Source organism: Pseudoliparis swirei, chromosome 8 (genome assembly GCF_029220125.1).
Source record: "Pseudoliparis swirei isolate HS2019 ecotype Mariana Trench chromosome 8, NWPU_hadal_v1, whole genome shotgun sequence".
In the NCBI taxonomy this organism is placed as follows: Eukaryota; Metazoa; Chordata; class Actinopteri; order Perciformes; family Liparidae; genus Pseudoliparis; species Pseudoliparis swirei.
In genome coordinates, this window is record NC_079395.1 from 6698461 (window position 1) to 6726087 (window position 27627).

The 27627-nt window shown below is 41.0% G+C and overlaps 1 protein-coding gene across 1 annotated transcript; it reads left to right on the forward strand.

Moving 5' to 3' along the window:
* On the forward strand, positions 1–26467 carry si:ch211-106h4.4 (MAM and LDL-receptor class A domain-containing protein 1). Its single transcript, XM_056421539.1, has 43 exons — positions 1–18; positions 175–367; positions 902–1033; positions 1142–1266; positions 2563–2800; positions 3009–3271; positions 4327–4417; positions 4546–4641; positions 5375–5506; positions 8247–8401; positions 8896–8986; positions 9075–9200; positions 9862–9967; positions 10055–10202; positions 10340–10559; positions 11184–11307; positions 11762–11891; positions 11990–12068; positions 12169–12324; positions 13053–13178; positions 13851–14066; positions 14152–14271; positions 14611–14772; positions 15344–15432; positions 15916–16083; positions 16403–16585; positions 16692–16800; positions 17410–17532; positions 17686–17785; positions 17993–18152; positions 18947–19061; positions 19183–19326; positions 20364–20551; positions 20887–21052; positions 21711–21929; positions 22521–22699; positions 23305–23542; positions 24452–24611; positions 24698–24812; positions 25228–25348; positions 25672–25768; positions 25866–25941; positions 26024–26467. Exons 1-43 carry the CDS (start codon positions 1–3, stop codon positions 26123–26125), a joined length of 6099 nt encoding a protein of 2032 aa, XP_056277514.1. The 3' UTR covers positions 26126–26467.
* Positions 26468–27627: the final 1160 nt, after the last annotated feature.

Here is a 27627-nt window from a genome sequence, read left to right on the forward strand (position 1 = left end):
ATGAAGCTGCCATATACGGTAAGTATGTTGGTGGTTTTGTACTTGAAGTGTACTTAAAGGCAACAGTGCACAATAAACACAAAGTGGACAACGCTGGTTGATCAGTAGAGACTCATTAATTCAGAATATTGTTTTTCAGAATTAATGCAGAGTAAAATACTTCTCTTTCTTCAGCTGCGGTTTTCGGTCAAACCTCAGGCCAACGACGTTATGTTGGACGATGTCAGCTTTGACCACTGCAGAGAGGGCGATTTCCCCGCAGGAGCAGACCAACTGTCATGTGATTTTGAAAATGACACCTGTTCCTGGTACGACGACTACAGCGCCAGCCTTTTGTGGAAAAGGAGCACCGATGCATTCAGTAAGGGTGAGTATCCGACTGGCCGCAAACAGGAATTTTGACTTCACCATCACTTTGTCATCTCAACTATGCACATTTTAGTGTAATGCACAAAGTAAGCTCAATATCAAATCAAATAATGACTTTATGTAACGATACAGATGATTACATAATTTTGTTTAAATAATATGCGTTATAGTGCCACTTTCAGTATTTAATTACTGTAGCAGTGAACCGGGATCCTTCATGGCCCAAACAGGTTGAGTTAGGTCAAGACAGTAGCCGGCATGCCCTTCAAATAGTAATGCAGCCTTCAGAATAACTCAGGAGCACTTGCATGTTGTGGTTCACCTGCACCAGCATGTTCTGTTTATGGTTTATTTACCTTTATTGGATCCCTTTTGCTTCTGCTAAATCTTCTTCAAATATGTCAAAATAGAATATGAATACATTGATGAGAGCCAAGTTCCAAATTAGGTCCAACAGTGTAAGCATATTTTGATTATCTAGTGTTTGATGAGTTGGAAAGAAATGCATGACTTGTCTTTTTTTCCTCCACAGGCTTCTACATGCATGTAACTGCAAAATACAACCTGGATATCGCATCAGCAGCCAGACTCATCAGCTCCCCTCGACCTGCGGGTCGAGTCATATGTGTGAGCTTCTTGTACCACATATTTGGCTCCAGCATTGGTAGGTGCATCACTGCCCTGAACTACACTTGTAAACACCTGTAGCTGTTTCACTGTAAAACACACGCATCCCTCCAATGCTCCGTTGATGTTTTTTAATTCTTATCAGGTTCGCTGAAGTTCATTGCAAAGCGTGCTGGTGAAGCAGAGACGGTGGTATGGATGAGAAGCGGCACCCAGGGAAACAAATGGAGATTTGCAGATCTTACCTTCACCAGTGACAAACCGATACAGGTATTCCTATTCCTCTATTTCCCTGTTTATTCTTCTGCTGATTTATAAGAGATGATTTTTAGAGGACTCATTTAGAATAGGTGGATCCATAGAGCCAAAGAGTTCTACTAAACCTACCTCCAAGTGAAATGCTGAACATCCATCAAATAAGATCAACAACACATTTCCATTCATTTTCAACAATTTTTTTTAAAACATAGACATATTGAACTTGGAATATGGAAAACAAATATAATATTTACCATGATCAAATCAATAAAAAGCTGCTTATTTTTTTTAAGAAGAGCAAACAGAGCCATTTGTTACATTTGCCTAGCCAGTAGTTGTTCTCTTGGCTTGAGTGGAGCTATAGTATCAGTCTCGTGCACATGTGCTCAATGTATTGTGTTACATCCCCTTCCTGGTCTAGGAGATAAGTGGGGGGAACGAACACATGACAGTCAAAGAATACGTGAAAAGATCAAAAGTAGGAGTAACGTGTTCAAATAATATTTATTCTTACACAGAGGGAGAGATTGGGACAGTTGTGGTTGTACCAAACAAACAAAATCAAGATAACAAAACTAGGCCTGTCTAACTACCTCTATGAAAAGAAACAATTAAACAAAATGGCTTCACCTGCTTCTCTAACAAAGTTCTTGTCAAAACAATACAGAGGGAGCACCAACCAATTGTCTAATGTGTGTAGACACAAAGTACCGACATGAGTGCACACATGTACAGGGCACCCCAAACGTACCTACTGTCCTGAACCTCTCACCACAAACCTGCACAAGTCAAAACCACCCCTGAACTCTTCAGGCTTCCTCCTTTTAAAACAGGGCCCACTCAGCCGATTGGCCAGCTTGCCTTCTGGAGCCCAGGTGCAGTCGGGTTGACCTCTATAGGTGGTAATTGATGGCACCTGGAGGGAAAACAATGAGGGAGGGGAGAACACACAACACTGACGCGTAACAATTGGAAAAAAAAGTTATTCATGGATCATGACCCCCGGCCCGGGTCTGCCATTTGGTGATGCCCAATTCAGAATGATAAAACATGCGTGTTTCCTACGAAGACTTCAAAGATAGCCGAGAATGTAAGAACACGTGACTTAACGTTCCCGCTCAAACACAAGCCTCTGATTTCTGTTTCTTCCTCACTGTTTCTAACGATTAATGTTTTTTCTGATCATCGTCTCATAACAGGTTAAAGTGCTTTTGCATTAGATATGATTTTGGCTTCCTAAACAACGTGTTTCATGACAAACATCGTTGTCTTGAACCCACTCTTAAATGAATGTGCGTCGGTCTCCAGTTCATTATAGAAGCTGTAGTGGGCGGTACGGAGGGCAGCATAGCCATCGATGACGTCATGGTGTCCAGCAGTGTGAATGGCTCTTGCCCGGCTGAGAGAGAGTGCACCTTCCAGGGCTCCCTCTGTGGTCTGCTGCCCCGATCGTCTGCAGACTTCAGCTGGAGCCGGATGACGGGGACGTCCCAACCAGCCAACTCTTCAGGCCCAGCCACAGATCACACTCTGGGGACCGAGGGAGGTAAACGACCCCTCCGGATACAGACTCCACTGGCTGACGTGTTACGAAACGTAGCAATATTTGAGGACGATGCACAAATTCTGCAATAAATGCTAAACGAGTTATCGTTGGTAACTTTGTGTGATCGCATGCTTTCTAAAAAGCAACTTGTACACAAACTTACATCAACTCCAAATCAGCATGTTCACAACTCCGCCTTCCTGTGTAGGTTATTACCTGAGTGCTCAGTTGTGGAGTCACCCTGTGGGGTCCAGAGGCGCGGTGATGACCGCGGTGATGGAGCCCACTGCTGCGGACGGGGAATGCCTGATGTTCTGGTATTACATGGAGGGAAGTGAAGTCGGGGAACTCAGCGTTTCCCTTCAAACCCTCGACAGCAACAATGTCTCGCTCTGGACTCGAAGTGGAGATCAAGGGAAGCACTGGAGGCACGGAAGAGTGACGCTGCTCAGTCCCAGCGCCCCGTATCAGGTAGTGATCAGATAAGGATTGGTGAATACATTATTACCCAATCAGTGCACATTTAGGAGAGAATTTTTTTTTTTTAACTCACATGCTTTAGCTTGTGGTTGATTTGTTCACTCTATGCTTTCCATGTTTTATACATGTTATTGTCTGTCTCTTTACTTTATTACCTTCGCATTGAAAATGCGGAAGGTTATGTTTTGATCGCCGTGTATTTATTTATTTATTTGTATGCGTGTTCCTCGCATAACAAAAAAAGTTTTAAACCGAATCGCATGAAATTTGGTGGGATGATTGGTTATTATCCGGGGAGCATTTGATTAGATTTTGGGATCGATCGGGTCAAAGGTCAAGGTCATGAAAAGGTCAACATCTTCTTGAATCGCATGACATTTGGTGGGATGATTGGTTATTATCCGGGGACCATTTGATTAGATTTTGGGATCAATCGGGTCAAAGGTCAAGGTCATGGAAAGGTCAACATCTTCTTTTTACCATAGCATGGTCAATATTTATCCAATTGGCATGCAACTAATGCCAAAATGTTCATAATTCAATGCCCAATCTTGTGGTATGCGAAGGTATGCGCTCTACCGAGTGCCCATTCTAGTTCCTTCTGTATATAGGCTGCTTTGAATAAAGCAACATGAATGAAATGAACTTACTGAAAGGACATTACTCGTTAAAACATACATGCACACAAATATTGATTTTCTTTTCCAGTTATTTGTATACAGTGATATGCAACACTCTAGATGTAGATCCATCAAATACAATTAAAGTGTAAGTTCACAGTATAATACTGTGGCAGCCACAAAGCACAGAGGATGTAGACAATAATGCTGGAAAGTAACGTAGAAATCACTTGAGAAAGGGATCTCTACTTGTAACGGCGTACGAGTATTGTTTTAAGATGACTTTAAGTGTGTGTGGGTTGTGACATTCAGCTCAGCTTTGTCAGACTCTTGGTAGTTTGAGAGAAGTCCTTCAGGATGAATGTAAAAGAGAAATGGAAATACAGTACAAGTCCTAGTGGTATAAATTGTCATTCTGAGTGACAGGTGATCTTTGAGGCGGTGGTTGGGGATGGACTGAGGAAAGATATCGCCATCGACGACCTCACTGTCCTGAATGGCGCCTGTCCCCCGCCCGGTTAGTGACCGCTGTGAACCTCATAAAAATGCATGAGGAAGTACAACTAGTGTAAATGTGTTTGGGAGTGGCCTTCTCATTGCATGTTTGGTTGAATACTTTATTTGAATCTGTGTTGCTCCTTGCAGGATTTTGTGACTTTGAAATGGACTTGTGTGGTTGGGTGAACAGTCCTCCAGCAGAGTCCGGAGTGGACTGGGACTGGCTCTCAGGGAAGAGCTCGGGTCGGTTTCTTCCAAACAGTGACCACTCCACAAATTCTGCTTTGGGTAGGTCGCCACACACATGGTTTAACTACCTGCATGCCAGTGAGTGTGGCACTCAGCAGGACACAAAGTAGAGAACAAAGCAGGGATGTTGTGCCTGAGACGGAGGGTAACTTAAATGACTGAGGAACAATATGAGTTTGTGTTTGCTGTAATCGTCCCTCCTGCTCATACTGGCTATTAAGAGATTACTTCCGAATGAGATGGAGGGACAATCTCATCAACAGTCCTCCTGTACACAAGGCTTCAAATTAAGAGTAAATCTTCCAAAGTTAGCCTAATTGGTATCAGAGATTAAAGAGATGCTGACATGAAGAAGCTATTTCATATGTGGTCAGATCAGTCTCAATAAGTGCAAGTTTTCCCCAGACTGTATATTCTGTAGCTCATCTCTTACAAAGGGAGTGATCTGTTATTGGATAGTATGAACCGGAGGAATGATTGCATCTCGCAATATCTCGCTGTTTCGATGTTTATATAGGATCACATCCGTGTTTAAAAGCATTTAATATTTTTAAATTGATTGGCTAGCTGGGAAGTGGAGTCAACGAGTGATTAAGATGCTCCTCACACTTAATCCCCCGGCTAATGTGAATATGACATTATGCAAACTATTTGCACTTGCAAGACACTTTTGGAAAATGGTTCTCCTGGAAAATAATTTGTGTTTGTGTTTTTTTCCGCTCCACAGGTCACTTTGCAATCTTCATGCACTCTGGGTCGAGAAGAGAAGAAATTGCGCGACTGGAGAGTGAGACGATGGAGCCAGTAGAGCGATCTTGCCTGGAGATCTGGCACCACACCGTCGGGTGGATCCAAGATGGTAAGTACAGTCTTTTCTACTGAGTCAGAAAGCACTGTTAGAAAGTTGTTTATATTTTTAGTCAATGTTTTTTTGTATCTATTTTTACATATATTGTAAAGTTGTTTTTGGTGGTTGGTAATTTACTGCAAATCCTGTTAAAACTACAGCCAAATGTAGTTTTGATTCATCTGAGACATCTTCACATGTTTTGACTTGAAAATGTCCAAATGCATTATTATTACAGTTAATTATTTTACAGTGCTATCTTTACCAAATTAGCAGCAGCGCATAAAACATTGAGCTAAAACATACAGATGCACTGATAGTGAACTGGACTTGAAAAGAATGGTGAAGAATCCCAAGATCAACAGAAATACATAGTGATATAATATCAGTAATACATATGATATATGGAGTCGTTTAAAATAAAATGGCAAATTTCTTTTTTTCCAAACCATAAAAGAGAAAACAGTGATGATCACAATACAGTGTATACTAATATTTCAAAATAATAAACAGTTTATCGTCATAGATTTGTAAACTCTATATCGTAGTTTTAGACAATGCAGAATTAAAGGATGTTCTCAGCCTCAGAGCTAGTGAATGTATGAAAGGGTCAAAAGGTTAAGAGTTTAATGCTCCTGGGGTGTGAGAACCAAGCAAGTTGATTGAAATGTAAGTTATTACTGCATGTGTATTATACACAACATACGCATGCAAAAGGGTCTACGAGTACAATGATGCAAATTAGAGCATGAGGATGTATCACTGAGAGCTTTTTGTTTGAGTGCATGTGCTGTGCATGCCTCATTACAGATTTAATTGTCTTACATATTTTATAAATCCTCGTGTTTCCGTCTGATTGAATCATCAAGGAGATTAAACATGTCTGCCAATAACCACTACTTTTTGTTGTTTTGATTATGAATGTTGGTATTTCCAGTGCCCTCATACATTACACTGACGGTGTTTGTGAATGAGACTACTGGACTGCGTCCTGTTTGGACTACAAATGGATTTTTAAATGGCACGTGGATTCAGGAGAGGGTGGACTACAATTCATCAGAGCCTCATCAGGCAAGGCGAATATTATAATTTCATGAAAAACTCAGACAAAGTTTCTTGCAACATTTTTTTTTTATCTGTGCGAATTTCTCAACACAGATCATATTACAAGCCCACTGTAACAATTCTTTGGGTGGGAGCTTTGCGCTGGACGACGTCCACATCATCAGGGGGTCCTGCGATGAGATCATCCCAACCACCACTATAGCCCCTCCCACCACGACCCCCACTGCTCCGGCCTCCAACATGGACTGCACTTTTGAACAAGGTGTCCGTAAATCGTTTCTTATCGTTGTATCATTAAGTATCAATGTCATGTCAATGGTCAACATGTGTAGGCATCACAGCCTAAGTGACTCGGTTATGGAATGGACATGGATCTATTTGCTAAAGTGGCCTAATTTAGACGTAATACTATGTGTGTCAATGTGTACTGTATCTCTTCTTTTCGTGTATGCAATCTGCATATGTGCATATCTTTAAGTAAATATATATATTGTCTCTATATCCTGTTACTTTTGTTTCAAATAAGGTATTTTGCCATTTAAAATTATATTTTGAAAGTAGATCTATGCAGTTGGGTCCAGGAAGTCAGTGACGATTTGAACTGGACTCTTAGTCGTGGACTTCAAGCGGACCAGCCATGGGATGGACCTCAGTATGATCATACTGTTGGAAGCAATCAAGGTATTAATTATCAGCAATAACACGAGCACCAACACGCTCGATTATCACTGGAAATGTACTGAGAATATGATGGTTTTTTGTTTTGCTTTATTTTGTTTTATATAATTGTAATATCCACTACCATTCAAAAGTTTGGGGTCACTTAGAAAAATCAAAGAAAAATTAGAAATGCTCTTATTTTTAAAAGAAAAGCACTGTTTTAAAATAAAATAAATCAGAAATACACTCTATACATTGTTAATGTGGTAAATGACGAGAGGCCCATCTCTAGTGTTTAATGTTAAATTGTGTTTGCTCATCGCATTAGAAGACTGCTGGAGGATTAGAAAACCCTTAAACCCTTGAGCATTTTGATAGCACAGCTGAAAACAGTTATGCTGGTGAGAGAAGCTATACAACTGGCCTTCCTTTGAGCTTGAACTTTACAATATCTTGATATTGTGGACAATTTTTCTGCAGTGCAGGCAATTTCAAGACTTTTTTTTTTCAAGAAAATTTGCAAAATCAGTAAGCAACAGGACAATATGTTGTGGTTTCCGTCTGTAGTCCATCTGTAGTCTCAGTAGTATATATAGTATATTATATTATTATTTTCTATGGTTTAAAGAAATTGCTTTTACACTGGCTACTTGTAAAGTAATCTGGTTGTAGACATTGTCTCTAAACTCCAAGTCCATTCTCTGATCTCAAGTTGATAATCAAACTGTAAATAATTACCCGGTGCACGGAAGAGGAGGTCTTAAGATGGGTATCCACTACACACCTACATGGGAATCCCAGAAATATTGTCCGCTGCCCCAAAAAGCAAAATTGTCATCAAAACAATATCTGAGAGGTTCTTAAATTGGTTACATCATCTCATTTGTATTGCTAGTGTCATAACTAACGGGTTGAATGGCAGCACTGCTTTGTCAAAGATGAAAGAGCTCAGATTTCAGGCCACACTCTATTGCGTTATCTGCCTCACAGTGTGGAACCCTTCTCTCTGCTTTCTTTATCCACCAAGGTGTTTTCTTACTGTTGAGTGGATCTGGGTCTCGGGATGGGGAGAGAGCAGCCGTCTCCGTTCCTCTCCTCAATCTAACGTCATATTTCTGTGTTGGATTCTGGTACTACATGCTCGGGCCTTCAGTGTCCTCCCTGGACCTGCTGGTTGAGACAGTAAGTATGCGAGTTAGAACGACTGCAAACCTTCTGCTGCAGGGGTCTTTACTTTTGAGCTGTAATGACTTCATTTTATCCTAGAATTCCTCTGAAATGTTAGTCTGGACTCGCCGAGGGACTCACAATCCAGAGTGGATTAACGCACAAGTAACCATCAACATGAACAACAACATACGGGTAAGAATGAACTCAACCACATATTCATGAATATATGCCATTGCAGTAAAGGCATTTTAATGGTTCAACAAGAGAAAGCCTTGGAGTTTCCTGAAGATGTTCTTGGTATTTCTGCACTGCTTCGTCTTGTTACTTATGTGACATATAATGATGCCAATATAAATGCAATAAGCTCATATTGGCTGATCAGTAGGGCTCAAATCTGCACATGCAATTCATTTATTTTAATTGGGTCCCCATTAGTTTCAGCAAGACATAATACAGAACAGAAGCAGTTTTACAGAAACACAATTTTTCTTTCTTCATGTCCACAGTTGATGTTCACTGGCCATAGAAACACCACCAGTCAAGGATTCATCGCAATTGATGACATTCAAGTGAAGGAGGGAGCCTGCAGTCATCAGTGTACGTACGCACAGACCGCCTTTGCTTTATTTTTCAAAGAAAGTCGAACATACAGAGATTGCAATGATTTGTGCCCTTTTCCCCACAGCTGGAGATACGTGCGGGTTCGATTCCAGCTGGTGTGGCTTTCAGAACGCTGTCAATCACAAGGCTCGGTGGGATCGCAAGAGAGGCACAAAATATCAGGTGGATCACACCTATGGAACGGAAAATGGTGAGAAGAAAAACTTTGTGGTAGCAAACAAGTTCATGATCTCATTACAACTGGATAAAGGTTATAAGTTATAGGTATGCTTATGTAGGCTATGTGTTAAAGCTTGTGTTAGTTTGCAACCTCGGAATTGGGACTCCACATTATCCGAGGTTCGGTCACAATATAATAAGGTTTCTTCCCTTTTTTTCCCCGTGAAGGGTTGTTTGGGAGTTTTTCCTGATCCGATGTGAGGTTTTGGGACAGGGATGTCTATGTGTACAGATTGTAGAATACTCTGAGGCAAATTTGTCATTTGTAAAATAGGGCTGTACAAATAAACTGAATTGAATTGAATTGAATATAACTCTGAGGGGTTGCAGGAGGGTTAATCCCACTGACTTTGGTGATCCTTGAACTTGTTATATCTCACCGCCATTAGTTTGTTCTTTTATTTGGGTCATGACCAAATACCTGCAAAGATAATGACTTTGCTTTGTTTCGTTGGCATTTAGCAAAATGTTAGTATGATAACATGCTAAACTAAGATGATGAACACAGAAAACATTAGTCCTGCTTCACGTCACCATGTTAGTATTGTCACTCCTTGTGCCTTGTTTTTACAGTTCCCTTGAGGCTATTTGATGTTTGTCTTGAAACGTCTCTGTTTCTCTCTTCGCTGTAGGTTTCTACATGACTTTGATGACATCACCGAACCATACACAGACAGAAGTAGCTGAGTTGCTAACGCCATCGTTCGACTCAGCTCTGGAGATATGTGTGCACTTCTGGTGAGTCCGGTCGTGCCATCACACACATGTCTGCACTGCTGTGTGCTGCGATATTGTACTCTCTGTGCTTCTATTGTACTTGCTCAGGTACTGGATCCCTGCAGGGTCGGGCATCCTTGGCGTGGATGTGCTGCGGAGCGGGGAGGAGGGTGAAGCACTTTGGGAACGATCTGGACCGCCCTCTTCAAACTGGGAGTTGGCAGAGGTCACCGTGTCCTCCCCTGGAAAGTTCCGTGTAAGACGTTTTTTTATTAACCCTTTACTCACTCTGCCAATCAAACTTTCTCTTTCACAGTGAGTCACTAAACTGCACAACTGAATCAATGAATTTGTGTTAGTATGCTTCCTAAAACAGTTTATTTCCCTCACCAGGTTGTGTTTAAGGCAGACCATGTGCCAGGCACCAACTCCACAGTGAAATTAGATGATATTTCTCTGAGGCAGGGGGCCTGCAGTCCTCCAGGCAGCTGTGACTTTGAGTCCGGACAGTGTACTTGGGTCAACATCCCCAAAGAAGATGGACATGACTGGGTGCTGGCGAATGGAGGCTTCCAGGGTCCACCGACGGACCACACAACTCAGACCCCAGAGGGTACGTTCTTTTATATACCTCAATATGGTAAGTTAAACATGGACGTGAAGCTGAGATTTCAGTAATAGGGGAACATATTACCAGTATAATATATTGATTCCCCGTGCAATTACTTTTCGATATCTATATATTTATACACACTAAATATTAGCAGTAAATGTAGAGAATATGTTGTTAACTCTGGTTTAATAATTGAATACTCAGCTAAATAATTATCAATGCGGCAATCTATGATAAATATGAGCCACTGCAGCTGCCGTTTAGCCGGCACGGTCCGTCACTTATTAAGTTTTCGTTTTATTCCTGGTGTATGTCAAGTTTTTCACATTACCTCCCCCTTGCCTGAAAAACAATGTCCTTGTCTGTTCTCCCAAAGAAACTGTGACGGTTTCAAAATTATTTTTAAAAAATCATCTTTTTCAAACTAACAATGATCCTGCTGCCAAAATAAGCAGCACAGAATTCACAGCTGATATTTTAACCTTAAAATAAATAAGTCCTTTAAGAGACAAGTGTGTATTTAGCTTTCACTTTTAAATGCCTGAGCAATAACAATGCAATAATTTAGTCTTGTTGCACTATCCTTATGTGATCTCATATATTTCTTCACACCTTTGAATTCAGGTTGGTTCTTGTTGAGCTCATCGCTGCACCGGAACCACAGCAACGGGGCGCAGGTTTTGTCAGAATGGATCCGGCTGAGAGACATCCCATCCTGTCTCACCTTATGGTACCATATGGATGGCAGGTCAGCAAAAAAAGAAAATTACAAACCACCACCGTGTTCACGCCATACAGTATGTGACAATGCAGAGGATGCACTTCATCCGGTTTAGTTTCCTCATTCACTTCCTCAGAAAGTGTGCACAAGAGTCATTTAACCATGAATCACCTGCCTCATGCCCTTTGAGCAAGACCACTAATAGTCTGTGGGAGAGCTCACTCTTCACACAGATCTGTGTGAGTTGGATCAAAAAAGGCAGAATATTTTTATTTATTTTTTTAATTATAATTTCAACCAATCAACAACCTGAAAATAGGATCCATGTAGAATATGGAAAGTTAAATCAGCCCAAGTGAAACTAGTAATAGATTAGCATTCCCCTTTATAAGTATTTGTAAAGATACTAAAGAAACACTGTTGATTGAAGATGTTTTCACATATCAAAACAAAAACATAACATATTTCTGTTATTTGTCAGTGAGTCTGGCACGTTGAAGGTTTTCATGCGTTCAGAGCCATTGGAAGAAGATCTGCTGTTCAACAGAACCAGAAGTGGACGCGGCTGGACCATGCTCTCTCAGTCTGTAGAGAGGAGCACACCTTTCCAGGTAATCCAAAAGAGGCTGAGTGGTTAAAAAAATAAATATGAAGAAGATAAAGAATGAATATGTAATCAATGGCGTCGACTCATTCCCTGAACGACCAGCTGCTGATCAAAGCAGAGAACAACAACTTTGGATTCATTGCCATCGATGACGTCAGTGTCACACCAGGCCCTTGTCAAGGTATAAATATTGCTTTAATCTCTATCGCTAATGACTGAAGTATGTTTGATGATGTTTAAATGAAAAATAATAATTGAACACTTTTCTTTTTTTCTTCAAGTAAATGAAACAAATTCGGTATTTGTGGGTTGCACGTTTGAAAATGGAACATGTGGCTGGGAGGACATCAGTTCTGGCCCATGTCAGTGGAAGAGAGGAAGGAAGGCCACTGGGAACACTGGACCCTCTGTGGACAACACAGTGAGCACTGAACTGGGTATGGTCACACACACCAACCCCTCTTGTTCTGCTTTAATTCACCTGCATATGGACTGTTTTACAGCTCCTCAGAGCACATTGACCCAGACTCGAGAACTTCAAATCATAGAACCATAAACAATTACCCTTCATGGTTAACAGATGAAGGGTAATTCATCCATCAAGGGCAATCCCCCCCCCCCCACCCCCACCAAAAAAAAGGAAACAGCAAGATCTTTTAACAATTTCTTATTGAAACATTTGCATCATTGAAATATATTTTGGGTATTAAATGACACGTTTTTTGGCTAACAGAAAACTGAATGCGCAAATATGCTGAACAAGCTGGAACCATTTCCCCTTTTACATTATGTATGGTAGCAATGTTGGCTGTAGTGTGCACATCCTTGTGTTGTTCTGCTTTGCATTCCTTTGATTGATATGCTCAACATTATATCTACACCTCTTTAATATTTCTACTGAATCATGCTGAACTGTGAGCTATCGTCACACCTCAAATTTACCGCAAATGTACTTGTGTCCCTAAAACTGCCTAAATTCAGGGATCATGGTGCCTCTCTGACAAAAATAAATAGTGTCCCCCAGAGCAAGAAAAACTGCATAAAAAGAAAGAAAAACAAGCATAAAAACATTGTTTCACTTCCTGCATGGCATGCCAAGTGTAATTAAAACTGAACATGCAGGAGGTTTATTGTGTTTAAGATGCTTATTGTTGGGTTGTTGCAGGTTGGTACATGTCTGTGGAGCCTGCCCGAGGAGATACAGTGAGTCCTGCTGCTGTGCAGAGTCCCACCATGAAACAGGCCAGCGCCACCTGCACACTACACTTCTACTACAACATGGAGGGAGAGGGTATGTGTGTTTGTGCAAACATTATTATCACATGTTCTTACTCTTTTTATGCGAGTACGATACACTTTAAAGCACCCTAAAGGAAATGTGTCTTGGACTCGAATGATAGATAGATAGATAGATATATACTTTATTAATCCCCAAGGGGAAATTTGTCGTGACAGTAGCAGCACCAATAAACCAAACGCACAAGAATAAAAAACAAAACACAAAATATAAGAAACAGGGATGAAAGGTATAGAAGTATACAAAGTAAAATAAAAGTAAAATACAAAACAAAACAAAATATATATGTACATATACAACACACATGCATCCACAACATACAACACCAATGACAAATCAAATCAAGTACAAAAATATTAAATATAGACAGTGTGCAAAAAGCAAAGTGTGTGTATGTGTGCAGAGCAAATGAAATGAAATGTGTGTGTATGTGTGAAGTGCAGATCAACAAAGTGTAAATATTAAGTTATTATTGTAGTTATTACACTATGATCTGGCAAGAGGTGATCTGTTATAGAGCCTCGTAGAGAATGCTGCACACCTGATATGATAAAGGTCATGTGGTCTCATCATATCGCTGCCTCCATAGTCGTGATCATAAAGAAACAAAGTCTACAAACATGCAACCGAGTCTACATGCAGTCTTTCATCGACACATTGTTCCAGACATAGAGATGCTGCATGTGATGCTGAAGGAGGGCTCCCGGACCACTGCACTGTGGTGGCTAACTGGTAACCATGGAGATGCGTGGCATCACGGCGAGGTAAAGGTTGGTCGAATTCCTCAGGAATTCACCGTCCAGTTTGAAGCCAGCCGGACCTTCGACAGGCTCGGACACGTTGCCATCGACGACATCGGTTTCATCAACTGCACACTGCCCGGTAGGCAACCGGCTCTACCTGCACGCAGCCGGCAGCCGCTTTTTCCAAGATGATTTACTGATGTTTTTTTTGGTTTCCTTCTCAGAGCCTCAACCCTCGTGTCCAGAAAATATGTTTGTGTGCAACAACAGTGTGTGTGTGCCGCACAACCAAGTGTGTGACTTCAGTGATGACTGTGGGGACTGGTCTGATGAGAGCGCCTGTGGTGAGATATCACTCATGTCGATGCCTGAATGCACTGGTACACGGTACCGGCGCGCCCCGTGTGCTTCTCCTGGTCCTTAGTATTGTTTCATAATTTCCGTTAAAGGTTAAATGTTGAAATACATTTCATATGTTCTCTTTCACGTGTTATGTAATAACATAAGGCTGCCATTAGTATGCATTGTACTATCTCCATATTAGACTTCTTGGATTTTTTATTATATCGATGCGTTATTAATTATCAATTAACTGTGAAAACAATCGGCAGATTAATCGGCGATAACGGTTATTTGCAGCGTCACACATCCACAGGTTGTCTGTTGTTCCCTTTGTCCTGCAGAGCAACAAGCTGTTGCTGAGCGCTGCAGCTTTGAACACGGCCTTTGTTTCTGGGAGCAAAGCGATGAGGACGCAGCTGTAGCCGCGTGGACGCGTCACCAAGGACGGGAAGCTTGGCCCAGACTCGGGCCGTCCAGGGATCACACCCACAACTCTGATGCAGGTACTAGTCTTTCTGAGCTGCTTGGCATTGAGATAATCCTCATGGTTCTTCAATGTATTCATTTACTTTTGTAATCAGAAATACTAAACGTGAGTTTCACATTATATTGTCTAATTTCATAATGCAGGTTTGAGATTTTAGATGTGTTTGTTTACACGAGACAAACAAAGCAGCAGAAACACAACACCAACAACATAACCGCTGCTGTGATCCTGAAATGTCCCCACTGTGGGAATAATAAAGGAATCTAATCTAATCTAATAAAACAAGAAAGTTGTAAAAGTGAGATTTTAAAAAAGGTGAGATTAAAAAAAAGTGTCATGGTTGATTGGAGGAACCTCACCCCAGTAAACATTACAAAGCAAATACAAAATACATATATAATCGACACAAGTAAAAAATAAAAATTAAAAAACAGAAAAATAATGTAGTCAGTGTGTGAACATTTGCATATAAGTGTGTGTGTGTGTGTGTGTGTGCGTGTGCGTGTGTACCTACGCCTATATCTGAACATCTTGAGTGAGGTAGACTGAAATGCAATGTGGATCTAACTGCTCCCGCCCTGTTCCAGGTCACTACGTCGTCCCCGGGGATCTGACTGAGGACGGCCAGACATCAGACACTCTCTCCAACACTTTACTAGCCAGCTCCAACTGCACTGTGAGTCCACGCGGATGCCTTTGAAGAAGTAAAGCAGTTGCAGGCCTAAAGCATGTGGAGTTGTCCATGTTCACCTCCTCAGCGTGTAGCATGCTACAGAAGCGCAAGAGTACAGATGAAGCTAATGGGAATGTCATAAGTTTACCAGATATTTGGCCACAAACCAAAGCATTGGATTTTTGTATATTAAACCTGACGATGGTGCAACATCCGCCGTAATGGTTACAGCTGCGTTTCAATCTCTGTATTATCTGCTCTCCTCCTCTGACCCGGCACAAATATAAACCTCTGAAGTATTTCACAGACCTTGCGGCTGCTTTGTGTGCATACAGCGCTTATTATCTCCTGCTTATCTCTGTTCTGCTAAAGGTTGGTCACAGTGCAAAAGACTGCTCAGTGTACTTACTGTAGATAAAAGCAAGCGATTGATTCTTGTTCCCTGTACCTCCCTTTACCGTCATGACTCGTATTGTGTCCGCGCAGGTGAGATTCTTCTACTTCAGCCTGGATGATGCTCGGGCCACACTGACCGCCCGGTCCAGGACTCTGCAGACGGGCAGTGAGGACGCTCTGCTGTGGCTCAGGGGAAACTCACACAGCTACGACTGGCAGAGGGCAGAGGTCACGTTCTCCTCCTCAGTCAATAGCAAGGTCAGTGAGGAGGCAGCTGAGCACTTTCGTCAACCGGGACCTCGTTTGTGAAAATGTTATCGGGTTGGTTCACTCGACATTATCGGAGACGGCTGCGGCCGGAGGCGTTATGTGTTTTTGGTGGTCCGTCCGGTCGATTCTCGTGAACGCAATTTCTCAGAAACACCGTGAGCCGATTATTTGTGTTTCATTTTGGAACAAACGTCCACTTGCACTCGAAGATAAACTGATTAGAATTTGGTGGTCAAAGGTCAGTGGGGCCTCTTAAAACACCTTGTCAGCCATAACTCTGATATGTTAAGGTGTGCCTGCTCCTCAGATTGTCTTCAGGTATGAGCGAGGTGACGGTCTCGGGGGGCTGGTCGCGCTGGACGACATCTCCTTCTCAAGGGAGTGTCTATTTGACCCTGACAACAGCAAACTGCCTGACCCATCCTCCACCTCCGCCCCGCCTACACCCACTTCATCAGACTCAACCACGCCAACCCTCCTCCCCTGTCAGGTGAACGACGGAATGAGCTCATATTTACACGTGAAACGTGAATAAATCCATTAAACCAGTTTGTACAGCTGTGTGATCCGGAGCCGCTGTTCTCTGTGTGTTTCAGGAGGATGAGTTTTCCTGTCGGCTGTCAGATATGAAAGTGTGTATTCCGGCGACTCTGCGATGTAATTATCATCCAGACTGCCCACAAGGAGAGGACGAGGATGGCTGTGGTGAGCTGTGCGTTCACCGACTGACACGTGCTTTTGCCATTCTGTCAGCAGAGCAGTGTCTTACAATAATGATTACTTGTGATTCATTACCAGGCTACTAGATTTAAACGTGGGTGGTAACTCGGGCTCATTCTTTTAAGTGGGGAGAACGAGATAAATTAAGCATGTGGGTCATGTGATCACTGAAGGCTTCCTGCCAGATGCAATGCGGAGTGAGAAAATGATGATTTCATTGCACTTTTTAAACTTGTATATATTCAAATATAAGATATCCTGATTAGCTGTAAGTTCCAGTTTTTCTAAATGAACATTATTATTTATAAAGGATGTCCTATTTGTGGTGACAGTTTTTTTTTGTTTTTTTAAGATAAGAGAAATGATTACCATTTTAGGAAAACAAGGATGATGCTGTTTACTCACAGGGTGCTCAACCACATGACCAAGTTTTATTTCAAGTTCAAACTTATATGAGCAACAGAGCTATCTTTGTTCTCTCTTGCACAAAATTTCACAAGCGCAGATTAGTGACCAACATGTGATTAATGAACGGATTCACCTCCCTTTTTTTCATCCCAGCAGTTTTTCTCACGCCTTGTCTCAAACTTTCAGGTCGTTGCACATTTGAGAGTGACCAGTGCCAATGGACGGACACCAGTGATGGACAGAGCAGGTGGCAGAGGCAGAAAGCCAGTGACAACACCGAGCCTCCCGCGAATCACACGACAGAGACAGGTGACTTTCATAGTTTATTTATTTGAATGGACCCGCAGGACAAGAATTCAAAGGATAACATGTTAGAGGACGTGACCCTGAAATAATCATAACTCCGCTCCCTACATGTTTAGGAGACATCTCTTTAATTCAGGATGTTTCCCTTGTTCTCAGGCTACTACATGAGAGTGAATTTCAGTCAGGGGTCCAATCAGACGGAAGCTCGCCTCCAGAGTCCCCCACTCTCCCCTTCATCCCCCTACTGCCAACTTCTGTAAGCGATAACCACGACATCGATGGCCATGTTTCTCTCCTTATCATCTCCAATGTCTGTACAACATTTAGTTTGGATTCAGAGTCGAATATTTAAAGTATGAATTGCTCAACGCTCCTGCACCGCCCCTTGTCTTTCTACCGCGCAATTATCTTCGCGATCCAACGCTCTCCCCTTCTTCCTTCCTTCCTTATTTCCTAAACACAGGTTTCACTTCCACATCAGTGCAGAGAGTTCTGGGTCACTCCGAGTGCTTATGCAGCAAGCTGAAGGGAGTGAAGCAATCCTGTGGTCACGCAGTCACAACACTGGCTCCCATTGGCCCCCAGAGCATCTGCCTGTGGGCCGGCACCAGCAGCCGTATAAGGTGTGGGGGGCTCAACATCCACCAGAACACTTATGTTATAAACCTCGTGAAAGCGGCATACAAACGAGAGGCATATTAGAGAAAACAAACTCCTAAAGGAGTAAAGGAGCTTTGTGAATGAAGAAGCTCACATTCAGGGCACACGGGTTCACGGATTGATGACGATGAAAATAATGTGAATCGCCACGTCTCAATCCAATTCAATACTTATGGAGATGGTTGACCTCGTTGGTGTTCCAACGCCTCACTGAGACATAATCTGTCTATTCACAATGGATGGAGATCTAATACAAAAACACACTTAAATGTGCATATATTGACAATATGTGTGGGAACACGTACAATAGTATTGTTTCTATGTATTGTAGTCCATCGTGCAGTATATCTGAATGTGATAAAAAAAACTATTATGTGCAATCATTTTATTAAGTTTGTACTTTAAGACTAAATATGATTGGAAATACTCTATATCCAAATTTAAACTACTTTTAATATATTACTCTCACAGTCTGGCTCGTATGGCCGAGGGAGACATGTCATTTTCAAAAGTTAAACAAAGTAAATTATTCATAAAAAATAGGTAAAGAAAATAAATAACTTGTGATGAGCAGTAGTTTAGGGTGTGCATGAGGGCGAGTGTGTAAATGTTGGAAATCGGGTAACATTTTATATATGTTCATGCGCAGGGCTGTCGAGGCGCAGTAAGTGTGACAGAATTAAATGTTTCCTTTCTGGTGGAGCACAGTGATCTTGCAACAGCATGAATGTATGAATGTAATCATTTCTAATGTCAGGTTTGGTTCAGCGGCATGAATGAAGGGATTCAGACAGACACGACTTCTGGAGATGCCAATGTTGCCGTGGATGATATTTCTTTTATAAACTGTGAAATGTCCTACCTTCCACCAGGTAAGTAAGGTCCCCATCGACATTACATGTACATTTATTGGACATGAGTAGTAGTGATATGAGTTATAACTTTATTAGCAGGTAAAGCTGGCGACTGTGTAAGCTGTGTTTCCCTCCTCAGCTCTGTCTGCCTGCGGCTGCTCTTTTGAAGATGGTCTGTGTGTTTGGGTTCAGGGGGCTGAAGATGAGCTGGACTGGCTCAGCAGGTCTGGTCCCACTGAAACCCCCAACACCGGGCCTGCAGGAGACCACACTACCGGCAAAGGTCACTATTATTCCGCACTACCTTTCGACAAGTATTGTCCTAAAACATAATTTGAACTAGAATGGGCACTCGGTAGAGCGCATACCTTCGCATATCACAAGATTGTGCATTGAATTATGAACATTTTGGCATTAGTTGCATGCCAATTGGTAAAAAGAAGATTTTGACCGTTTCATGACCTTGACATTTGACCCGATCGATCCCAAAATCTAATCAAATAGTCCCCGGATAATAACCAATCATCCCACTAAATTTCATACAATTCAAGAAGATTTTGACCGTTTCATGACCTTGACCTTTGACCCGATCGATCCCAAAATCTAATCAAATAATCCCCGGATAATAACCAATCATCCCACTAAATTTCATGCGATTCAAGAAGATTTTGACCATTTCATGACCTTGACCTTTGACCCGATCAATCCCAAAATCTAATCAAATGGTCCCCGGATAATAACCAATCATCCCACCAAATTTCATGCGATTCGGTTTAATACTTTTTTAGTTATGCGAGTAACACGCATACAAATAAATAAATACACGGCGATCAAAACATAACCTTCCGCATTTTCAATGCGAAGGTAATAATTAACAGTAGTGTTTTGGCACCACATGACAATTACTGGAAAATTCAGAAGAAGTCTCAGTAAGACAAAAGACTGACTCAATATTGTTAGTGCCGGTAATACTGGTCCTCTCAGACCAGAAGCTGCACCAGGAGTAGCAGCGGTGCATTTGATTTCCTATGAATTCACCGTCTCATTTGTGGGAGGAAGGTTATGTCATAACTTCTTGTAAAAGAATTCTTGTAAAAACTTCTTGTAAAAATTGCACTTGAAATTTATGACGTTAAGGTGGTTCCCAACCTGGTTTTACAAGATGAGTACTTAACTCTACCCCCCCCCCCCCCTCTCTCTCTCTCTCTCTCTCTCTCTCTCTCTCATCCAACCTTTAAAAATGGTTGTCACCTTTTTTTATTTTTGAGATTATTTTCCTTTAAAAATGTATTTAATATTATTGATTCCGTTGTTTCACAGGTAAATACATTTACATCAAAAGTTCCCGACCAAGTGTGAAGGGAAATAAGGCCCAGCTGAAGTCTTTGCTGCTGCCACCTGCTGGTGAACAAGGATACTGTTTCACATTTTGGTACCACGTGTTTGGAGCGACTGCTGGCTCCTTGAGGATGCTTCTACAAACAGCTGATCCCTTCACGAAAACATTGGTAAAAAGATCCATCAATTTAGTAGTTTTCTCAGTTTATTGTATGTTTCAACAAGCAGAGAGATGACAGAAGTCAGAGAAGGACACTTTTTTCCCTCTGGACACCTCACTTCCCTTTACTACAATGGCAGGAAAACGACCGATTGAGAAATATTCATGACTGCTTCTCTCTGTTATTATACTTTTCACGTAGTTGTGAAATGCTGATTGCAAAATCACGTTAATGCATTGTATAGTGAGTGCAAGCTGCACAGTTTCAACGTATACCACAATGTTGCAAACATCTCCTCACATCCTCATTGTGACGAGTGAATCAGCCTCCTCTCTTTCCTGTAGGTGTGGCAAAAATCAGGAAACCAAGGGGACGAGTGGCTGCTGGTGCAGAGCCACGTGACCTTGCAGAAAGTCCACCAAGTGATACTGGAGGCTACCGTGGGGGGAGAAGCAGGAGACATAGCCATTGATGACATCTCCTTCATCAGTGGGCCATGTCCCAACTCTGGTAATTTAAAAAAATGAAGAAAATCCCAGTAAAACAAACAATATTTGACATTTTGGTTCAATTTAGACTGAAATTCTCGAGTCTGTTCTTCATTTTAAAGTGATTAATTATGGGAAAGGTTGAGTTAAATAGCCGGAAAAGGTCATGGCACATTTTTAAGAGCCATTGTCTCTCCCCAGTGAGTCACATCCCCTCAAATATATCTTCCTCCTTTCCTGTCCCTTATAGGCTTGCACACAGCAGATGTTGGAGGGGTAAATGTTGCCCGTCTCCCTCCTCATGTATGTAGTTATTGTCGGCACATTTACGTAATAAGATCGTGGCCGATAGGGATGTCGTGATACACTGACATTTAAAGCATAAATCTGGATATATTGTATGTTTCTCTTGTTGTCGACCATCAGAATTATAGATTATCAGTCAAAGACCTTTAAAATCACAAATTAGTGTGCATCAAGAACTTTCAGGGTCTTCAAGGAAAACAGGAAGACAAATGCGCAATTTGAAAAGTCAGTAACTTCCTGTTAAGTCGTTGTTTAACGTCCCACTCGGACTGACTCCCACAGTGTTTTAGCAATAAACGTTGAGGTATACCATTTACATTCTTTGCTTATGCATACTTTGTCAATCAATGCTTTCCAAAAACATTACCCTGTAGATGTGTGTGACTTCGAGGAGGGAAGCTGTGGCTGGCAACAGCAGACCACCGATGACTTTGACTGGGTAAGACAGTCGGGCTCCACCATGAACCCCAACACCGGGCCGGACAGCGACCACACCACCAACACACCCAGAGGCCATTACTACTACCTGCCCTCCTCCACGGCCGACCACGCGGGACAGACGGCTCAAATGTCTTCAACACTATACCCTGCAGGTCAGACAGTGTGTGAGTGTGCGTGTGTGTTTGTGTGTGTGTGTATGTATGTGTGTGTGCGCAAAAAAATGGCTGTGACTCTGACATCATATGATTATTATTACTCATAGATTAATTTCAAAGAAGCATTTCCTACCATTTTATATAAGGGTGCAACTAAATATTATTACATTATACATTAACAAGCTGGAGATCTTCAGGAAATAGGGAGAAATGTGTGTTTTCTGTTAAAAATCAGCAAACCATGCATGAATAACAACCTCAAACCATCAATCGGTTCCCAAAATGTATTTAAAATTGTTTAATTAATTGAATCATTTCAGCTCCAATTGCACGCAAAGTACACTATACTGTTCATCTTCGGGTTTTAGAAGCACTGCACATGTTTTGTGTCTTCAGTTTGTTTACTTTTGGAGTAAAAGTATAAAGCGACATCTAATGGAAATACTTGAGTATAATACAAGAAGTGCAAATAAAAACATAAATATCTGGATATTTAAGCAGTCCGAAGTGTTCAGGGGGAAGAAGCTTGCGTGTAAAACTGTGATGTTTTATTCATATGATCTGGTTCATCTTCTTCTGACCCTTCAGACAAAAGAGTGTGTGTGCAGCTCTGGTACCACATGTATGGCAAAGGAATGGGGCAGCTCAACGTTTACCAGCAGACCGAAGAAGGGAAGCAAGCTCTGATCTTCTCTCAGACAGGAGAACAGGGTCGTCTGTGGAGGCTCGGACAGGCGTCACTGTTGCCCCGAGTGCAGCCTTACAGGGTGAGTCCCACGGATCTGCCTGAGACAGTCCGGTAGTCATGGATTTAGGGGGAAAGGGATACACATGGACAGTAAATAGGTACATTCACTTAAGTACTCAAGTAATTTCCATTTGATGCCATTTTTTACATCAACTACATTATATTTCAAAGGAAAGCTTCCACTTGATAATTTTGTCTGATAATAACCTGAATAATCAGATAATAAAGTAACATTTTAAATAGAGGACTTCTACTTGTAATAGAGCTGAGTTTGCATTTATATTAAAGTAACGTCTTCCACCACTGTACATGGAGATAAATCTAAATATGTTTTTTTCCATGTTTATTAAGCATAACATTTTATAGAAACCTCTAAAGTTTAAATCTCTTTTAAAGGTTGAGGTCACCCAAAGTAAAAAAAATTAATGAGTGAATCTCACTAAATCAGTATAATCCACATATGGGACATTTGTCTTTGGGGATACATTTGCAGTAAAATGAGGACTGAGCAAATTGATCTAAATCTCTGGACGTAATACTAGAATGTGATCTGACCTCTATATAGCACTACATTTAAACTGTATATTGATATTTAAGTAAGCAGGTTATCGCTTTGTGTTTCAGATCGTGGTGGAAGGTGTGAAGGCCGGCCTTACCCAGGAGGGAGACATGGCGTTTGACGATGTCCAGTTGACAGACGCTCACTGTCCTCCTCCTGGACATTGTGACTTTGAGAGCAACTTGTGCAGCTGGAGCAACCTGGGAGGAGGAGTCGACCAGGGGGACTGGCTCCGCGGCAGAGGAGCCTCCCTAAACCCCAGCACGGGGCCCAATGTCGACCACACCACCAACTCCACACTCGGTAACGATACGTACGCGCTGTTCTGCGATTCCACGTTCAAACCGAGTGGATGTGATTTAATCTGATTTATGGAAATGTACAGAAACGTCATGCCACTGATTGTACATCCCAGCTGCAGGTAGAAACATACTGAAGAGTTGCACAGCAGCCTTATTAAAGTATACATGTGCATTATGGGGGTTATGTGGTCCCAGGAAATGGCAAATCAAAACATTAGAGGGACTTACAACAGTGTTTTTGTGGGTGGTGGAAACAGACAATCTTTGCCACGTGAGGGGAAACAAGATGTGCAAACACTGACATTGACATATCATCCCCTTTTAAGTTGATGCAAGGATGAATTTGGAGCAACAGAAGCATTCTTCTGGAGTTCTTACCACCAGATGAATGTAACGCTAACTTCCGCTCTCCTGTTAACGTGAACAGAGCTGCCTGCTGCGTCTGGAAACAAAGCAGAAAGTGAAGCGTAACAGCCAAGTCGTGGGCTGTAAAAACAAAACAAGACGCTGAAAAACACCAAGTTGTCTGTAAGGCGGCAGGAACTACAGAGTCCCTGACAAATCCCACATTACACGTCGTCATTTGAGCCATTCCTAATACACGTTCATTGGTTATCGCAGCTTTAACTCCTCACTGCATTAGGTTCTGTTCATATGGCACTTAAAAACCTTCACACGCAAACCACGGACACAAAGCAGAGACACAGACATAACTAATCTATGTATATTATTATTATCTCAGTTTTCAGTTTGTTTTTAAAAGAGGACAAAGTCAAGGAGGACCCTATACTCGCTGCCTGGTGGGGAGCAGCTTTAGTGAAGCATACCAGCTGTACATGCGGGATGTCGACTATATCCTGTTATGACATGAATACTTTATTTTTGAGTGATCATGCAATGTTTCCCCCAGGTTTCTATCTCTATGTGGACAGCTCAGTGGGTGAGTGGGGAGACATGTCCTTCCTGATCAGTGACGTGTTCCAGCCGACCACCAGAGGTCACTGTCTGACATTCTGGTACCACATGTTCGGCAACAAAATTGGGACGCTGAGAGTTTACATAAATGACAGGTACTTGGTTATGTTCAATGAGTTGCTCCATTAAACATAATCTGTACATTGATAACAATGTGAACCTGTGCGGTCCTGGCTTGTAGAAAAACGCACTCTGGTGGAAACGAAGAAGGGATTCTGAAGTGGATTGAGACCGGAAACCAGGGAGCCATGTGGCAGGAGGCCAGTGTGACTGTTAAACATGGAGAAGCATTCTGGGTAATAACGAGCTCTGGGTTGTTTCATCAGAATGGATTCAGATACATTTACACAAGTATTTTAATTGTTGTACTTGTACTTTACATGTTATGCTGCTTTATACTTCTACTACGCTACATTTTAGAGGGAAGTATTGTCCTCAAAGCCCCACTTTTCAAATGAGGATTTAACAAAAAAAACTAAAAGAAGTAAAATTATTAAACATCTAATCTTGTGACTCTTTGAAGGGGCCGTACTCCTATCTTAGGAACCACCGGACTAAACAAGCTAACTGAATATAATGTAATCAAACTTACATAGAACAGCAACATGTAGTGTCAGTCACTTTTCCGGTGATAACTTGTACCATCACACATTAAACAATAACAATAGTATTTAACCATTGTGTATTTTGTATTTGATTTCTTTGTTGCAGTTTGTGTTTGTGTATCAGCGTGGTATCGGTACGGATGGGGATGTTTCTCTCGATGACATCACTATCCTACCTGGCAGCTGCTACTCAGAGCCCCCCATTGACCCCTCTGGGGACAACAAGGGTAACTTGAGACCTTCTTCAGTTGCTTTAACTCAGCAGACTGTTATTCCTTAGTTGTGAGAAAGAGAGAACCATGTTCTGCTGCATTTATTTCTCTTATGAATTGATTGTCAATTTATCTTATAAAATACAAATCATTAACCCTCATCTGGATATTAGTGTTAAAAACACACTTGTTCATGTTGGGTTTTTTCATCTTGACAATAAAACAAATACAGAATATCACCAGCCTTATTCAAGAAAAGTTGATATCAGAACAACCAAATCAAATAATTCAGTATGCAAATGCTCTAAGATAAGGTACAAACTGCTCTGTGTCTGCAGGGATGTTGTCGGTAGGTCTGGCTGTTGCTCTGACGATGCTGGCTGGAATCATCATCTCCGTCGTCCTCTATATGATGAACAGGACGTGTATTGTAACGTACAATGTCGATCATAAATACAGACATCGTGTAAATAAGAACATCGAAGAATGCTCGTTTATGTTGTCGTCTGACATTTCTGCTTGTGCATCTCAGGAATCAGCAAACACTTGTGAATGATGACGCAATGAACCAGAACTCTGCGCTTGACCTCGATGACTGCAACATAGATGTAAGTAAGCAGGATTTATTCACATAAATCATGGGCAGCATTCACAGGATGCTGATTATTAAAACAATGTGTTTCCTCCCAGGGCACAGAACATGGAACTCAATCGGAGTTTTCCTTCTTCAACCGTCTGTATAATCCATCTCCACGCGTGACTGACAACACCGTAGCTTCATCTGATGCTTAGTCCAGATTAATAACTCCGATAAAACAAATAACACATTCACCAATTTGTAAATTGTAAAATGGAGATATTTTATTCCCATTGTAACTGTTATTACAAGATTCAATATTGATGTTGGTGGGGCCTTTTGCTGAGAAAAGAATGCATCAAAGGATAAGGTGATGTTAAATAAGTTAAAGTGAAAGTTAATGTGAGTTAAATGAGAAAGTATCAGTTGTAATAATGACAAGAGGAGTAAGAAGCATGTGATCAAATGTTTGGCTAACGTACAAACCCCTTGACTGAGGATGAGTGAACAATAAAAATGTAATTTTTTTGGAAAATAGAATAAAACATACACCGTGATGCAGCTTCTTTTATGATGTTGTTGCTGTTGTTGTTGTCGTACTTGAAAAAGTGTATTAATACCTGTTTGTTAATGCTTTTAATTAATTAATTTAGTTTTATTTAAATTCAGACATACATATGCATATCCTTAATAATTTTTCCATCATTCCAATCCAATCCAATTTATTTATATAGCACATATTAAAAAACAGAGTTTTTAACGGGCGTTTCACAGTAAATATAATAATCATGCAATTATTCTTTTTCATTTTAAATGATCCAGTGCTTTTTGTTGTTTGCAGAAAGAGACTACAGAGAGCACATGTCATCAATAATAAGAAAGCAGTTTCATTTTTATATACACTTTTACAGATCTGCTTTTTAAAAAAGTTAAAATCTTGGAAAATTATGAATATCATTTTTTCTTTTTAGCTGACTTTAACTTTGATTTCCTGAACATCTCTACAGTAATATCTCATGGAAATAATCATGGGCATAGCGGACGTCATCAATAACAAGGAAGCAGTGTCATTTTCATATACACGATTAAGGATCTGCTTTATAAAAAGTTAAAATATTGGAAAATTCTAAATAACATTATTTCTTTTTAGCTGACTTAAACTTTCCTTTTCTGAAGATCGGTAGCCTACAGTAATATCTCATGGAAATAATCATGGAAATAGCAGAGGTCATCAATAAAAAGAGAGCGGTGTCATTTTCATATTCACTTTTAAAGATCTGCTTCAAAAAAAGTTAGAATATTGGAAAATTATGAATAGCATTATTTCATTTCAGGGGACTTTAACTATAATACTATTTCATATAATGTCCACAATAATGTTGTTTTGACTCGTTATGTGGAGAAGTTATTGTGCGAAAATGGGTCTTAAAGTGAGATTAGTTTGTAACTATGGACCATTCTCTTTTAAATATAATCGAAAGTTAGACATAAATGTTCTCTGATTTGAAGTTGACTCAAGAAAGAGATTTGGACGTTCTTTCATTTAGAAATAAAACGTCAGAATGTCTCTCTGGGTGACACCTTGAGGTGGTCTACTATGAATCAGAAGTGAAATTAGTTTGTTACTATGAACCATATGCTTCTAAATGCAAATGTATGTGATTTTCTATATCTAGGACTGGCCTAACCGCATTGATAAACCTATATGTCTGTAGGT